The 17,675-nt window shown below is 41.4% G+C and overlaps 1 protein-coding gene across 5 annotated transcripts; it reads right to left on the bottom strand.

Moving 5' to 3' along the window:
* Positions 1-378: 378 nt before the first annotated feature.
* LOC145489889 (uncharacterized) lies at positions 379-16,237 on the bottom strand. Of its 5 annotated transcripts, XM_081468964.1 has the most exons (6): positions 14,521-14,563; positions 12,307-12,714; positions 9,885-10,600; positions 8,693-9,127; positions 7,308-7,685; positions 379-6,983 (listed from the first exon to the last, which is right to left on the bottom strand). In XM_081468964.1, exons 3-6 carry the CDS (start codon positions 10,576-10,578, stop codon positions 2,059-2,061), a joined length of 6,432 nt encoding a protein of 2,143 aa, XP_081325090.1. In that variant the 5' UTR covers positions 10,579-10,600; positions 12,307-12,714; positions 14,521-14,563; the 3' UTR covers positions 379-2,058. The 5 variants fall into 5 exon arrangements, with proteins under 5 accessions (XP_081325090.1, XP_081325092.1, XP_081325091.1 ...); XM_081468966.1 differs by lacking the exons at positions 12,307-12,714; positions 14,521-14,563 and adding an exon at positions 15,855-16,237; XM_081468965.1 differs by lacking the exon at positions 12,307-12,714 and having other exon boundaries at positions 14,521-14,604.
* Positions 16,238-17,675: the final 1,438 nt, after the last annotated feature.

Here is a 17,675-nt window from a genome sequence, read left to right as displayed (position 1 = left end):
CACTGTTACATGACTTTTAATCAAAAAACTCTTCTAAAATTCAGTGTGGTGAAAAGAACATCATTTCCACGAAGAAAAAGAAAACGTACGAAATGGCGTTTGCTAGGTTGTTATATTGGTTGAAGTGTTCAGCATTTGCTTCCCGTAATAACTTTCGGGGTTGCCACGTTCACTTCTACCATTTATCCCGAAAACCTTTGTCGAAACAGCTGTATATCTAAACAGGCATTTCAATACAATTTTACAAATAATCGTAAGGTCAATCCAACAGGTTTGTTTGATTGCAATGTTTAGCAAATAGCTAATTTAGAATTGATGACGTATATACAGTCTTGTACCGGTAATGATTAAAATAAGAAAGAGGTAAGGCTTTTAAAAGTTTCAGTGAAAAACGTTTCCTTGGCTGATTAAGATTTTTGGGAAAAAGTAAAGACAAAACTTTGTAACATCGGCGCTAATTTCAGCAACGTTTTATTTTAACAAGGGAATAACCATTCGATCAGTAACGATTTAGCTTTCTTTATAAGAGCTACAATGACCCAGCTACAATAGAACTGTACCCAGCAGGACAACTAAAAGTCATCAGGTGTCTACAATGGGAGAGAGACTAAGAACACATTCTACAGCAAACGGTAAATGGCAGATTGGCGATGATTCTGGGTATAACATCGTCACGCTATAACCTGGTCATAATCTGTTGTTGTCTTTCGGTTTTGATATCGATGCCACTGAAGATAATCAGTGTTACTTGATTTTAGACTTGAAACAAGTAGACTCTGAAAAACTGATATTAATAGCCAGTTCACATTAGGCACCACGAAGTGTGCTGCAGATTTAGCGTTTGGGAAGTTTCCTTGTCACGTAGCCCTTCCCGGCACCTAAGAGCCCTCTGGGGCCAAAAACGTCAGTTAATTAAAGGAAAAAAGCTTACACTCCAACAAGGTTATGCTTTCTTTTGACCTGTTGTAGTTATCGCTTTCCTGGCCCAGGTCGTCTTTGTTGACATTTATACTCCAGAGGTTCTAACAAAACATCAAATTATCAAACTTACTCCCTTTAAAAAGTGCAAATTTCAAAATGATGCCGACAACAATAAGAGCTTGCTGACTGAGGGAGGGCCTTGCTCGAGCGAGAGTCAAATATTTCCCGTCGGCGTCCTGACCGACCGCACCCTAAGTACATGTATAGTAACATATTGAGCTTGATATGGAGCTTGATTTCGTTGATATGTTGTAAAAATTGTCGTTGGTAAATGTTCTAAATAGGCTATTAATTTTTGAAAAATTAAAATTCTACCATGATGACTGGGCTTACGGAACTTACAGAAGAAAATTTAGTAATTCATCCCTCAACCTCGATGTGTTCAAGCTCAACGCCAACTTTAATTTAAATATAACTTTAATATATCGAACTTGGCCTATTGCACACGCTAAATAACTGTTGACATGACCACGGCCGGATTTTAGTTAAGCAAAAATCTCGGTGTCAACCTCAGGTCAACCCGGCCGGCCTGAGTCAGTTTACAGTGTTGTTTCCATAGGTTCAGACCAACGAGGCTGTACGGTGGTATCAGAGAAATTAATATTTTCTTATCCGAAGTCTTTTTGAAGCATGGAAGCACCTATCTGAAAAGTAATAAACTCCCTTAACACAAGAAAATTCAAACAAAGTGGGAAGTTTCGTTAAGCTACAAGACAACGCTTTGTCCACGGTAAGTCATAGTTTAGGCCCAGTCTACACTAGCACTCGTTCCATCCTGCATGGTGACTGAAGTTCCCCTATCCCCTAGGTAGCGGTTTGTAATTAGCATTGCATTTTATGATTTTATTTCCGAGTTTTTTTAATTATCAATCTCCTCGAAAATGGGCACAGCACAAAACCGCTAGGAAAACTTAAACACAACTCCAATTGTAAACGACTGCTGGGATGAAACCAGTGTTAACTTGAATCAGAAAAGTCAACTACCCAGCTACCAACATCTAGGTAGAGCACTAAGTGCCATCTGTCGTACAGGTCGTAGGAGTGGAAATACTCTTTCTTTACTGAGAAGGAATCGGATCACGCTGTAAACTTTTTCTGACAGTGCCGTTGATGATTGTATACCCCTTTTGCTGTAGGAAACACCTCCAGGCACCGCACACACATGCGCGATTTACACCCAGAGCATGTCATGTGATAGCAACCCTCATTCTTTTGAACTGGCATCTTACATATGGGACAGGTCTTCCTACTGCTTGGGTCCTTCATCATCCATTCTTCCAGACGTCCCTCCACCTGCTTTCCTGATTTAAACATGGCACAAGTGAGCCCGTTGTGCCACTGCACCTGGCAAGACGTGCAGATCTCGGCCTGACATGCACAGCAAGTGAAGCGTCTTCCTTCCGTTGAGACACGGTACACCATACCGCAGTCGGCAGTTGGACAATACTTGACAATTTCAGGATTCCCTTTAACATACTCATCTAAGGCACTAGCAGCAAGCTTGTTTCTCTCCTTTTCGCTCAGCAGATTCTGCAAATCTCTCCACACAAAGAGCTCTTCACAATCCTCTGTGGCACACTTAAGTGGAAACTCTGCAGATTTCAGTTGCTGGATAACACAGCTCTTGTCAAAGGTATGGCCACAACAAGCGAGTCTGTACAAGTCGGCTGCCTCGTCCACATCGCACACGCAGATACCACAAGTCAGCTGGGTTTGATCATCGAATATTAAAAGGGACGATTGCTGGGGAAGATTTTTGCAGCATTCCTCTACGTAGCGATTGATTGTCTCTCGAGCCTCCTCAGAACTCTGAATCTGAAGTTCGTGGCTGCAGAATTCGACATGGATCTTTTGGACACCAGGAATATCCTGCAATCCTTTTAGATCGACACCAAATCTCTTAAAAAGAGCTTTCAGCAGCCCACGTGGCTTGTTAGGTTCCCGAAGCCGAATCTGCCATGCGTGACTGTCACTGGTGATGGAGTCGTCAAGAAACTTGTTGATGGCCAGTTTTGCTGATTTCCGTCTAGCTTCGCTTCCATGAATTGCCACAACTTGGTTCTCTCGATCTTGTTTGATCACAGTTCCAGTATCTTTTTCGATGGCTTGAAGAACGTCTTTCAATGGATCGGTCAATAAAATTTCCAAGGTTTTCGATGCTTTGCAGTCAATCCGGTCTACGTTGAGAACTTCGCTGAGAACTGTTGTGGCACAAATAAAGTGCTCCTTGCAGTTGCTTTGGATTTCGATGGAGACCAGCTTGTCTTTGCGTTGATTTTTTACTTTCATAACAAGCTTTGTGCCAAAGAGCAGATCTAGTTCCTTCACAACTGCCTCCAACTTATCTTCGATAATAGTGTAAGTATATTCGGGGCATCGCAAGGTAGTTGAAAGTCTGGGTTCTAGGGTTACGACCCCAATACCAGAGATGCGCCTTCCATTAAGAACACTCACGGCTGCTTGACCCACCTCAGGGTCTTGGAACGTCAGAAAGGCGATTCCCTGAATATCCTTAGGAGAAGGTTTTATCAACGAAACGGAAAATCTGCCCTCCTCAGCGAAGATGCCCCTCTTGAAAAGAAGACTCTCTAGCAAGGATTGTCTCTGCAAGGTGAGGGTATCATCTGTAGTTTCAAATTCTGGCTCTCGGTAGATAAATACTCTATTCAGTGTTACAGTTGGTAATCTTTCCTCGAAAGCAGACTTCACATCCTCCACTGAGGTTTCAGGATGGAGTCCCCTCATGAAAAGCTGCCCTTCACGGTGCTTGTCAGCTTGAAACGTGACCTGTCTTGACTTTATCATAAGCGAGGGAAGACTGCGTAGAGTCTGAGAAAAATCGTTACCATTGAAACATTCAATGGAACCTGTACCTTTGCCAGGACGTCGAAGCCACTTGGCTTTCACTTTAAACTGAGGGACATGTGCTTGTGCGCCATCAGACATCGAGTGTACCGGATGCACTTCTACGTTGATACCCAGAGAGGTATCAGAAGAGTCCTTAACTGCCATGACCGCGTCTTCAGAATGTTTGAAAGTGGCAAACAATTGCACCTTACCATTCTGTTCCCTGAAACTGTGCTTCTCAATGTCTCCAACCGACTTCAAAAAATCTAAGACGACCAAGGCTTTGCAATGTCCAATCTCCCTGACAGTCACAGTTCGATACATATGGGGCATTAGCAGTTCCTGCACTTCTCCACCTTGTCCCCAAACAATTCTGCTGCCCTGACAATCTTCGTTTAGATACTCTTCTCTTCGCTCATCCCTCAGCAATTTCCTGTTTTCTTCTAAGTGGCTTCCCACAACAGATAGAGCCTTGGCAGTATGGTCTGGTGGCACAAAGATTTTCACTTGGCCTAATTCTTCGCTCGTCTCTAGCACAACCAAACCACCATCACAACACTTCGACACTGTGTCTTCAACTTGATCAATCATTCTTCTTCGGAATCCTCCAAACGCTAACGTCATAAGGTCTCGACTACAAGGCAAAGCCACTTCTGTCAGCACTGTTGAAATTAGTTCTTCCATGTCATAGTTGAGAGTTCCATCCGATATCATTTCTTGAACCCACTTCTCTTCGACAGGAGTCACGTTGATGACAAAATCACGAGATGTCTTGAGCAGTTGTTCAAAAACGATGAACTGAGGTGTTTCTCCAAGGAACTTGAGTGCTGAGGTAGGATGTAACTGCGCACAGTGATTGAATGCCACCACTCTGTACCCTGCCTTCTGGTGGCCAGTGAACACACAAAGGTTGGCAGCATAACATGATACCAAAATCCTTTGTAGCTTGCGATCAGTCCTGTCATTCTGTTGACCGGCATCTGGTACTCTAATGCTCAGCTCGTGCTTCAAAGCCAGTTTGAGCTCTTTGATTGTCTCATCTGCCAAGCGAAGCGATTTTGCGTTCAAGCTGTTGTCAAAGGCCCACTTGTTTCGCTTTCCTTTAGGTTGCTTCAGGTGTTGTCTATATACTTCCAGCAACGTCAACAGGTCACCACCATTGTGACAGAAACCGACTTTTCTACTGTCAGCCATGTGCTTTTCATCTTCGCTGCCCATGCGGAAGAATAGGCTCCTACTTACAGTTGCAATGGCTGCTAAAGCCAATGCTTCAGCACCGACTCCTTGATCAATGCCATCAAATAACAACTTTGCTAACCGTGGCTCCAAAGGAACTCGAGCAATCTTGTGGCCAAGCCCTGTAAGCTGTCCATTAGCTGTGGCTCCAAGCGATTTCAAGTTCTCCAAGGCAAGTTGCATTGACTCCACTGGTGGTGATTCAACAAACTCAAACTCTGTCACATTTTCGATGCCCAGTTCCATTAGTTTCAACATTGCCTGGCCTAGATGGACTCTTAAAATTTCTGGCCTAGATCGATCTTCCATTGCTGCATATTCTTCCTCACTATAAAGTCGATAGCACTTTCCAGCCTGTGTCCTTCCTGCTCGTCCTTTGCGTTGCTCAGCAGAACTCTTGTGAATTGTTGTTACTTCCAAAGAACTTTTGTTGCGTTTTGGGTCAAACGTCATTTCTTTTACCATGCCAGTGTCCACCACGAACCTTATCCCAGGAATTGTAATGGACGTCTCCGCACAATTCGTTGCAAATATTACTTTTCGTTTGCCTACGCCTTCCTGGAATACCCTCCTCTGCTCTTCTTGACGTAGCTTTCCATGAAGCGGGAGACAAACCAGATTTGGATCAGGCTCAATCTTTCCTAACTTTTCACACGCACGTTCTGTTTCCACCGGGGAAGTAAGAAACACCAGAATGTCTCCTGGGCCTTCCTTACGGTGAATTTCCTGAACTGCATTGACAGCCTCTTGCAGATAGTTTTCTGCATTGCTTGTTGGACCATCTTTCCATATGACATCCACAGGGAATATTCTACCAGACACCTTCAAAACGGGACACTTATCAAAATACGCCACAAAGATAGCAGGATCAATGGTAGCTGAAGTGATGACCACTCGCAGCTCGGGACGTTTTGCAAGGCTTTTCTTGATCATTCCAAGAAGTAGGTCTGAGGAAAGGCTGCGTTCATGTGCGTCGTCAATTATTATGCAAGAATACTTGGATAGATTAGGATCTCTCAGGCATTCATTGAGGAGAACATGATCTGTTGCGTACATAATACCAGTTGTCTCACTTGCTTGGACGTTCCCTCCTACATGGCAACCGACAACATGTCCAACAACTCCACCTATTTCCTCAGCGACGTGGGCCGCTAAACTAGTGGCTGCAACCTTTCTTGGCTGAGTGCAAACGATTAGGCCGTTCTTAGCAAACCCTGCTTCGTAAAGATACTGGGTCATCTGAGTGCTTTTGCCTGATCCAGTCTCCCCAAGAACAACACTAACCTGGTTTTCCTTGACAGTGTCAATGATGGTGGTTTTTCTTGCGTATACTGGCAGAGCTGCCTCAAGCCTGTGACATTCTCTGCCAACAGAGGACCTCAGTTCCTTGATTGTACGCCTAACACTTGACAATGACTGACATCTTTGGTCACGCAGGCAAGAAATTATCTGAGTTTCAAAGCGTTGAAATTCATCCTTCTGTAGCTCTAGCTCCTCTTTCTTATCCAAATGTAGGTGCTTTGATAGGCGTAGACGCTTTAGAAGAGCACATACCTCATTGATCTTTTTAGTATGTTGCTCTATTGCTGCTGTCATCTTTACTTGAAGTTCCTTTTGGCAGTTACCCAGTAACGTTTCTGCAGTAATAGCCAACTCTTCACCAGAAGTCCTTCTACCTTCTAGATCTTTACCACCTTGGGTGGGGTTGGTGACAGGAGTCAAATGCTCTGAGGAATGGCTGTTGCTATGACAATGTTCACGAACATTTTCATCGCCTTGTTTAACACCATGAACTTGTAAATCATCACTTGCGTGTGGACTTATAGCTTCTTCATCATCATTAATGTTTCCTGTTTGGGCTGATGGGTTCCGCGATCTGCCATTTAAACCGTCAACTCGTTGGCCATTTCTTCCAGCATCTATGAATTAACCCATGAAATAATGTGCTTAGAAGCATACCAACATCACAGATGTTATTCGGGTTGCATTTTAAACGTTAAGCCTGTAGGCCATGTTTCTGAAACAAATGATTCAAACAAACAGACCTCAGTTAAGACTCCCACCTGACAGGGACCCCATCTTAGAATAGAGACATTCGGATTCCATTCAAGACCTGCGCCCTAACTCCTCTGCCACACTGCAGTTTTACAGTACTCGATGTATAATCAAAACTAAACTTTCTTCCAAAGGCATCAGAGTACCCAGATTTCAATATTTTCACAAAATGCTATGAAGCGCCTTACCTGGTCTCTTTGAGAGGTACTCCTTACATGCCAGGTAATCGTCTTCTGAAATAGTTGTTTTCAACTTAATGGACTCCAAATTGAATTTTCTCTTAATATCATCTGTCACTAGAAGTTTCTCCGCCATGCGATTTAGCTGACAAGAACGATTGTCTTGCCGCAGACGTTCGAGACTTTCCAGAGTAGGGTATTTGACTTCTATTCTTAAACTATCCTCACTGGGTGTTACATCATGAATCAAATTCAGAGGCTCAGTGTTCTGAGATTCTTCCTCAATAGGAATGGTAGCTGCCATTTCTTCTGCCCCTGCCTCCAAGAAATTTTCAGATGCCACTTGTTGCATTCCTTGCTGAATAGTATGTTCTGCTTGTGTGTCTGCTAACAGTGAACATGTAAGATACAAGAAACAAACCCATGATATCAACAATGTTTCTCTTGAGGCCTGCTCTTTTAATCAGGAGAGAGGTTGCCATAGTCGAGTGTGTAATGGGTTGAAGATTCAGGTTTGAGCCCAGGATAGCCCAGGCTAGTCCAGGCTAGGTTCAGACCCTTTACCCTGGAGGGTGGGGACTCCCATAAGAAAAGGTCAGGGATAATCATCGTCTCACTTAGGGGTGCAAATCAAGGATTTTGGTCTCACTTAGGGTGGTCAGGCCACTATTTTTAGCTGTTAAAGTATCGTTTAGGGTGCACTCAGAGCTAACGATTAAAGAACGCTCTCATTTCTGTTTTCAGGCTTAATTTCTGCCATTCTGTCAAGTCCAGTCTACTAGCCAAGGCTCCTTTCCTAAACGGCAGCTGGTAATCAAGCCTATTCTGTTTTAAGGGGTTTATCTTTTAGGGGTCAAATAAAGCCCTAGCCACACCCAGACTGGTCTCCTTTAGAGGTTAGATTCAAATTTTCCCACGGGCATCACCGCCGCAGGCAAGTGTTTCCACAGCTTTTTCGAGCTCTCCCAAACTTTCACGAGTGTTGCTATGACTCGATAGAAACACGGAGAACATGTTTTTCTATTTCTTTTAGAAAACACCGCGACAAAAACAAGGAAAACAACTTGTTAACTTTGATTATCAAAATGTAAATCTCTTTGCTCATGCCATCATTATGTCAACAGCTCATGCTAGTTCTGTCTTTCTATCGAGTCACAGAAACACGATTTTTAACCAATCAGCTCACGTATTTTCTTAGGAATGTTTTCTGATAAAGATTACTTCATAATAACAATAAAAATAATAATAATAACAATAATGTCATTGTCTTTGTCATTGTCATTGTCACTGTCATCGTCAGTGTCATTGTCATTGCCACTGTTATTGTTATTATTATTTATATACTTGATCATGTCATCATTTAGGAAGTGTATCTAGTGCCTTATTATTCTCACCTGTTATATCCATTAGAGAAAGTTTACATTGCAAATAATCATCTTCCATAACAGTTGTCTTCAACTTGACTAACTCTATGCCAAATCTTCTTCGAATGTCATCAGTCACAAGGCATTCCTCAACAACTGCATTAAGGTGATCAGAGCAATAGTCTTCCCACAGGCGTTTAAGAATTTCAAGGGTGCGACACCCAACTGTGATTAGTAAACTACCGTCACGGGCTGCCACTATTGGTGAGTTTAGAATTCCTTCTAGGTAACTGCAAAGTTGACAAGGTATATTCTCAACTGGCACTCCATCTGCCCTTGTCTCAAAGAAAGTTTTGGTCATCTCAAACATCAGTTTTTGCTTTACTTCCTCCAGTTCTCTTGGATGAACATTTTGTTCATCTCTAAAGGTAACACTGTCTACGTCAATTGCAATGGTTAAAGTGCCTTAAAGAAAACAAAATAGTTACTGTTAACTTTGCCAATGAAAAAGAGCTAGTACCTTTCCCTTGAAAACTGTCTTAATCACTAGTTTTCTGCTGCTTTCAGCAAGCAGGATACTGTCATGTCCATGTTTTTCAGTTTGTTTATTCAAAACTTGTATTAATTACCATATAATCCTGGTTATGAGCCCTGGCTCATATATTTTTGTATAAGGGATTGTGGGTGGACTTGAAATGTAACAGGAGCTTGTATCTGGGTGGGCGATTTTAAAAGCAATGTTGGATAATCCCATGCTGACAACAGTTGACCTAAAGACTTTGATGAGGAATATATTGTAAGAAAGCCAGTTTGAATAAACAAAGTGATTTGTACTGTCCTTGCAATGTTTTAAGGGTGCAGCACCCTAGTGGTTACTGCACTGCACTCAGCATCGATTGTTGTCCTAGCATGAGCCTAGGGTCACGGCAGTGGTGCTCAACTCCAGCTTTATGGCATCAAGTAAATAATCTTGGGGTATCAAGTAAACAATCAGGAGGGCAACTGCTTTTCACAGGCAAGCAAAACGTTTTGAAAAAACTTTCCCAGGCTGGCAAAATTGTCTGCAAAGCCAGTCAATTTGGCAGCAGGTGCCTGGCCTTTATTGAAATTCCTCACTATTGTGAGCTCAGTGTTTTCTCCCGTGGGTTGAGATTTCCTAACCTAAAAGAATACTCTTGATGGTCCGTGTGTACAATATAATATCTGGAACTGACAAGCTGACCTCGTGTAAAGGTGTTAGTTGTCGCAAAATCATCCAGCTTTCTGCTGATATTTCCAGCTTCATTCTTAACTTCATTCAGCATGTACTTAATGTTGTCCTCATCTTTTTTCCATTCCTTAAGGAGCTCTGTATAATATTGCTCAATTTCAGGCTCCATGCATTCAACTTGAAGACTGCCAATTTCTTTTTCATAACTTTGTCCTCCTAATCTTACCAGAGTGCCATGGATGTTCTGCCAGAGAGTACTGAACTCTAAATCAGAAATGGAAGCCTTCTCTGCATGACCATATATGTCATTTCTGAAACATTTCAGACGGACTATATCAGCCTCACGGCTCATGTCTGTTGTAGGGGGAGCTCTGTCCCATGATTGTGTCGTTGTAGGAGGTTCCAACCCACAGATATGCCTTAGGAGAACTATCAAAAGAGTGATATCAAAGTTTGCCAATGATGCTGATGTAGCTATGGCAGGGTACAGTTTGCTCCATTGCACTGCATTGAGGACTCTTTGCTTCCTCAGTGTTCGTAAAGTTGACCTATTTGCTGCCAAAACTGCATGAAGTCTTGCCGATGCATGTATGTTATCAAATGTGTCTCTCAGGGCCTGACAACCAAAATCAATTAAAAGACGGCACAGTCGAGCGTAATTGGTTGCTTCCTTCTTGGGTGCTCTTTTCGGTGTGGAAGAAGCCATGAAATGGCTGGTTCCAGCTAATCTAATCAGATGTTCAAAAGCAATAAAAAAATACCAGCTGAGTGTGTATTACAGTCTTGACTAAATAGTAACCTACAACTTACACTGTAACTATCAATCCGCTAAACAATTAAAAGTTTGCTGCTTTCTTGGTTGACACTTGGAAGAAAGGGTCACTTATTAAAATTATGTTAAAAATGTGTTATAACGGTGAAAAATTTTTGTTGTCTTTGAACATGAGGCATTTGGTAATTTAACTGTTTATTCCAGATTATGTAAAGGTGTAATTTCTTTTTTGTCAGGACCAATGGCCAGTTTGACAACACTTTGTCTGTCCATTCCGTTATTTTGAACCCTGATGCCCCGCCCCACCCCCCACCAACCCTTCCAATATCCTGGACCTATACACCTGTAGACAATTTACAAAGCTGACTACATCATTGGGAGTTTAAGAATGGCAATGGCAATGGCACTAAACAAAAGGATTAATGAGCAGTACAATGGCTGTTTACATGCGTTATAATTCTCAGTACATTTCTTTGCCATCCTCTGCAAAACAACAATGTAAAATGACCAAATTTTGCGTTGTCTGAAGAACATGAACCACAACGGTTAATTTTCACAATTTATATTTCAAATTTTATGCTGTGTTCCATATTCAGTTTCAAGATAGTTTTGACCAGGAGAAAAAAATAAATGACTTTGGAGTATTGTGAAATTCGTAGGTAAAATATAAACGACATTGCCCTTGGCATCGGCATCATAATTACATAAACTCCCTATTTGCACGTGTTAGACTGCTTTGCATCTATGCCAACCATTGCAGATTATCCGATTCGACTCCAGGATACAGACTTAATGTCTCGCTATCCAGTCTCCCATATCTCCCAGATATAAATGAAAGCACCCTGTGCATTTCCAGAAAATATCCACACCCACCCCAAGGAAGGTTAACAGAAATTCCAATGGGGAGGGGGGTTTCAAAAGCCCATTTTTTTTAAAGAAAAGTATGACACTGAAATGGAATTTCCAGAGGGGTTGGGGGGTGGGGGTTCAGGGTAAAAACCTTCCCCGGGAGGGGTATGGATATTTTCTGGAGCAACACAATTTTTTACACTTTTAAATAATATACGCGAAAAAATTACTCGATTCTGATCGGCTGAGAGCAGTGCAGTTCAAGTGTAACACCAGTGCAAAAAGTGTAACACCAGTGCAAAAAGTGTAACACCAGTGCAAATTACACATCGTAATTCTGGATTATGATTGGCTGAGAGACAATAGGAAATTTGCTAAGCCAATGATATCATGTAAACTGATAACGAAAATTTTGTGCGGAAACTTTGAAAAAAGTTTTCTCGAATGAAAAATATGGCTTCAAGAAAGATCTTCTGGCACTTCCGCTGCGCGAATTTTTTCTTTTTAGATTATTAATAAGTAATCATACGGTTTTTCTCGTTCAATCTGGAATTAATTTGCACTTGTGAGTTTTTCAAAAAGCTGAAATTGCACTCGCCCAAGCGGCTCGTGTAATTTCAGCTTTTTGAAAAACTCACTCGTGCAAATTAATTCCAAATTGAAACTTGAAACCGTATGATTACCTATACTTATTATTATTTCTGGTGTTTGAGGGTGTGATAATAGGTTTTTGGCCTGGGAAAGCACTTCTGTAAAAACCTGGGAAACTCTCTTGCTGCGGGGATCAGTACCGGATCTGTTACAGGGAACTACCTTGAGAGACGTCAACAGCACTCAGAACTTAGGTCCAACGATATCGTTTTCATCCAAGAATACAACCAGAATGCAACCGGAACATAACTGGAATGCAGCCAGAATGTAACCAAAGAATATTTTACAAGGCACGACTATTTAAGCCCAAAGCACAATTCTAAAGGATTACGTAAAGCTATCAAAAATTCTTAACTAAACATTACCTAATACATTTCAGAAGGCTCGATTGGCTATAACAGAATTCAACGTTTACAAGACCAATAACCTTCAAAATAGCACAGGTAGACAACAGTTTAACAAAAGACTATCGCAGGTAGCAATTACAGTTCAACGCTTATTACAGCCATGATCCTACAACAACCTAGCAGGTGTCTGTTACGGTCAATGAACTGGAACAGTAACCTGTAACTTAGAAATGCAAAACGAACTAAAATAAATATATATATGTTGGATTTCTATATTTTCCGACAGCGAAAGCGAATATGTAAAACGTACTTAATTATCTAATTCTCTCTCCTCACAAAGGGGGGGGAGGATTTTTTTATGTTTGACCAGGAGCCATAATCGGGTACGGAGACGTTAAGTCTTGGGATCCACGCGCACCTATGATATGGGACAATTTTACTATTTTTAGAACAAATTGCGCCATCCTGACGTCATATATCCGCGCGGATCCACGCACATGTCGGTGGCTCTCGCGTGGATGTTGTCACGTTGCGTGATCAAATGGTGAGAGTTGAGAGACCTTGAGAGATTATCTTGCGTATTTTTCACAGCGATGGCAGGGAATAAGGCAGGGAATACGAACCAGGGCTCTTATATGTAGTTTTATGCTCTGAGCTAACGGAAAAGGTGGATTTTTCAGGGTCGAAAACGAGACTTCAATCTCGCACTGGGAATGAGTAATAAGATCTGCTCGCGCTAGTTGTAAGCTTACACGTATGTTTTTGCGTTTGTTCTGACTTAAGAATATAGCAAGAAAACTCTCTACTCTGGTATCGAGTTAATTTGTGAGTTTCTCAGACAATGGTTAATCATAACAAAAACCTGTTTTGATGGTTTCTTATTGTTTCTGCTTGTTTGGTGAGTTTGTAAAAGTTTTTGAAAGGAAAGTCTGACGCGTACAATTAGCTCATTTGCATAGTGCAGCTCGCGCACTTTCAAGTCCGAGTCGGTGTTTTCAATTGTCAACAAATCTTGACAAAGATTTCTTTCGTTATCTTTGGTGCTGAGATGCTGCAACAAATTTCGCGAACGCAAAAAAGGCTACTAACATCATGTGTGTTTCTTCAACATAAGCATAGTGAAGTTTTACACTGCGAAAATGAAAATAGACAAGGAGTTGTGATAACTGGATCAACAAAATCGAAATCGTTATTCGAAGTTGATTAAAGAAAGCGTCATCGTAGCTTTGTTGATTATTTCTGCTTTATTCACATATTTTCAGCTTAGCTTTTAATATGTTCTCAAACATTTATAAATCTCAAACATATTTAAAAACTATAGAGTTGTTTGAGTTATTGTCCCATATCATGGGGACAACCCCAATACTAGAAATGGCGCGCGCTTACGGTCTCCGTCCCCGATATGGCTCCTGGTTTGACCTTTTTTGTGGTTGAATCGGTAGATGTCTATTTTTAACATCCTTTTTCAGGTTTAGAAGGTAAAACTGGAATTTAAGGTTACTTCCCACCTTCAAGAGTGAAAAAAATCATTTTTTCTTTTATTTGCCTAAATTGAAGTTTATCATTTTATCTAACATTTACAGAAAAAAAAACTTAAAAATCTCAAAAATCGCCGACATTATTTAACAAAATTTGTTTTCCAATAAACGTTAATAAATAATGAGGGTGTCATAATCTCATAAGTAGGTGACGTCTCGGAGGAAATTTCGCGAGAAGCGGGTTCTTATTTCATGTGATTTGCATATTTTCTTTGTGCATTGCGCGTTCGAGTTTCATGGAGAAATCTAAAACAGAAAGAAGTCCTTGGGTAAAATCAACGAAAAAACCAGGGTCAAAGAAGAGAAAAAGGAAAGGTTTTGGGGAAGAAAGGAATAAAAGCCTCGCAGAAAGCGACAAAGGCTCTTGGTTCGGCCAAGCGCCTTTGTCGACATCGACCGATGAACACGAGCGGTCTAATTCAGCTGGTTCACTTGGTTCTTCCGTTGGAGCAAGTCGCTTAAAAATCAAAGCTTTCGATAATGCAACTTACCACGGAGGCTCATCGTCAGAATCAGACGAAACTGATGACGGAGAATTCGAAACGAGCGACACGAAATACCAGAGTATTGTCAATCTGGACGAGCTCAATCGACAGCTTGCTGGCCGAGTCACTTGCAGTTTTCGTGGAAGTGAAGGAATAAACTTTGAAGAAGTTACCAGGACTGGACTAGGAGCCGAATGGAGTTGCCGTTGTAAACACCCTGAGTGTTCCTCGCATGAGCTGGCGTTGCCATTTCACACAACGCCGAAGACCAACAGGTTTTACAGGTTTTGGCAAGATTTCCGTATAACCCCAACATTTATTATGCATGCAGTTCTTTGTTTATCTAAACAATAGCGAAAACAATAGCGCTCCTTTGAGACTTATCTGATTTGAATAACTCTAAATTTTACCATTTTTTTTCTAAATGTCGCATACTTTTATACTTAGATTTTTTTTCGAATTTTCTATCTAAAATACGCAAAAACGGAACGATTTCTTGGAGACTTAGAATAATATTTCGAGTTTTAGGTCTAAATTACGGAAAACCGAAACGAAATATCATAATTTTGGGCGCATTTACCGTATATTTTTAGCTTCTTCAACTTTGGACTAGGATATCTTGGCAACCAATCAGAATATCGAAAAAGCCTGACACCGTTTTGTTGATTGATGCCTGTTGAATAAGACTGTGCACCCATTTTGCTCGTGCCGCGGCATTCGATACCCGATTGATTCACGAGAACAACTCTCGGTCGTTTCACGGTTTACCGGCTGCTGACACTTCCCAAAAGAAAAAGTCACTTAAATGATATTTTTCTCAAAAACTGCATTTATTAAGCTTTCTACTGATATATAGTTTGTTTAGGTTTTATTGAAACTGGCGCACGTACGAATTTTTTCCTGAAGGGCACCCGCGAAGGTGGGAAGTAACCTTAATTTGTTGAGGTTGGTAACTCTGCCTTTGTATTGAGGCGAGGTATAAAAATGAAACAATAAGATTTTCATGTGACGTCTTCGCCGCCATGTTGGCGTTCAGTAACAAAAGATTTTTAATCAACATAACTCATTAACTGTATTTTGTTTTCGATTGTCAGTGCCACCACCACGCCTTTGTCATCTCGTCCCTCGCGATTTATTGGAGACAACCTATAGACGGTCCCTTTTCTTATTTTAAACACGATTGAAGTTAGCGGCCCAAGTAAACAAGCCAAATTATAAATGAAGAATCAAAATGAATCATTTCTTCATCGACAAGTCAACAACATCAACTGATTTCAAAATTATGGGTTTTTTTTTTCTTGCAGTGTGTTCGGGGTGTTTTGTATTTTCAACTCACTCACCTTAACTCTGATCGTGTATTCGCGTAATTTCCCTCTCACTGGTTCTGTTTATAATGCATAACCCTCGTACGGCTTGTGATCACGTTTTTCCGACGTGCACTATTACTATTTACATTTAGCTTTGCGCAAACGTGACGTGACAAGTCCGACGAAAGTCTAATTGTCCATCGTATATGCTACACAACATGTCCCTGTACACTAGATGACTATGCCTACTTCCGCATTCCAGTTTTATGCTTTTGGCGCGTTTCTTTGCGATGATCCGGACCAGGATCAATGATTCAAGGTCACTTGAATCATGGTGGACCAAGGCACCGATGAATCTTTTCCCAGAGTCAAGATTCATCGATTCTTTTGATGCACCATTATCCAAGGCCTTAGATCACTAATCGTGATCCAGATCATCCCAAACTGACGCCCAAAACCATGGGCCGTAAAAATTGACACTTTTTATTATAATTTTGAATTTTGTATCAAAAGAAAACCAAAATGCGTTGAAAGAATCGCAAAGAAAGGAATGAAACTGGTACCCTAAATAGAAACCCCTCTGGAAACCAAAGTACGTTTCCCTCTAGATCAGTTTCTGGACTAAGCGTCCAAAGACGGTCGAAACTTCGGCCATGAATATGTGTTAGGAGCGTGGCATCTATTGTATACAAATGAGTAAAAAAATCAATTAACTACCATTGATAATTTTCAGGAGTAGGTGATCATGACAAAGGAATTGGTGTGCAACAAAACAGTATTTTTCTATCCGTTTCTGAAGGATGTAATATTCATGTCGCGTATATTGACTTAGAGGGAGGGGGCCGAATACTTTACCCGTGCTAGTCTGTTGGCAGCCGTTTTTTCCTGTAAGGGTCACAGGACGAGTGTTTAGTCATCGCGAACGCAAAAGGGCGGTATGGCGGTGGCCAAAACGTCTCGCCTCATAACCCCTACTGAATTTCCAGAGAAAAACGGACTGCCAGCAGTCTATCCCCGTGCTGTCTCACCTAACTTCATCCATAAACTTTACGTTATATGGTGGCAAGCCCTTGCCACAAATATGTGGCCTTAATAACGGGTTGGCTGAAAGGCGGGGCTCCTCTGTACCTACTTTTCCGAACTTGAATTTGTTGATGTTGTAATGGACCTTTGTGGCCCTGAACAGGCTAATTGCGATGTATTGAAATATAGTGACGAGGCTCGGGGAACTCGAGCAAGTTTACTTTTTTAATTCATCCCTCAACCTCGACGCGTTTTTGTTTCGTTTGAGTCATCGAACTTGGCCTATTGCGCAAGCTAAATGGAAGCCAAATAGTTGTTGACATGCCCACGGCCGGAGTTTTGCCTTGCAACAACTGTGACTTCATTTATACCCATCTGGCCAAAGTCAGTTCACAGTATTGTTTCCACAGGTTAAAACCAGTGGGGCTGTAAAGTGGCGTCAAACAAATTTCACAATATTATTATTTCACAATATTATTCTTCGTCTCCGCCCACACTATGCCGGAGAAAATTGAAAACGCAACAATCACCGGTCATTTTGGATATGTGTTTGAGGAAAACTAAGACCAGAAAATTACACAATTATCGTGACGTCACCATTTTAGAAAAGCTCCGGTTTCAAAAGTTTTTCAGTCCACACTAAAATGTAAAGCCTGCGCCGGTTTTCAAATTCCTCCGCTTTTAAGAACGTTTACAAAAAGCTCCGTTTACCAATTAGTGTGGACGGTAGGTCTCAACTTAGAAATATGGCTGCGTTTGCAAATTTCTCCGGCGTAATGTACACAGGGCCTTACCTGAAGTCTTTTTGAAACAGGGAAGCTCATAACTGAA

The sequence above is a fragment of the Orbicella franksi genome, chromosome 6, assembly GCF_964199315.1.
Source record: "Orbicella franksi chromosome 6, jaOrbFran1.1, whole genome shotgun sequence".
NCBI classification, from domain to species: Eukaryota; Metazoa; Cnidaria; class Anthozoa; order Scleractinia; family Merulinidae; genus Orbicella; species Orbicella franksi.
This window is presented reverse-complemented; position numbering and strand designations above follow the sequence as displayed.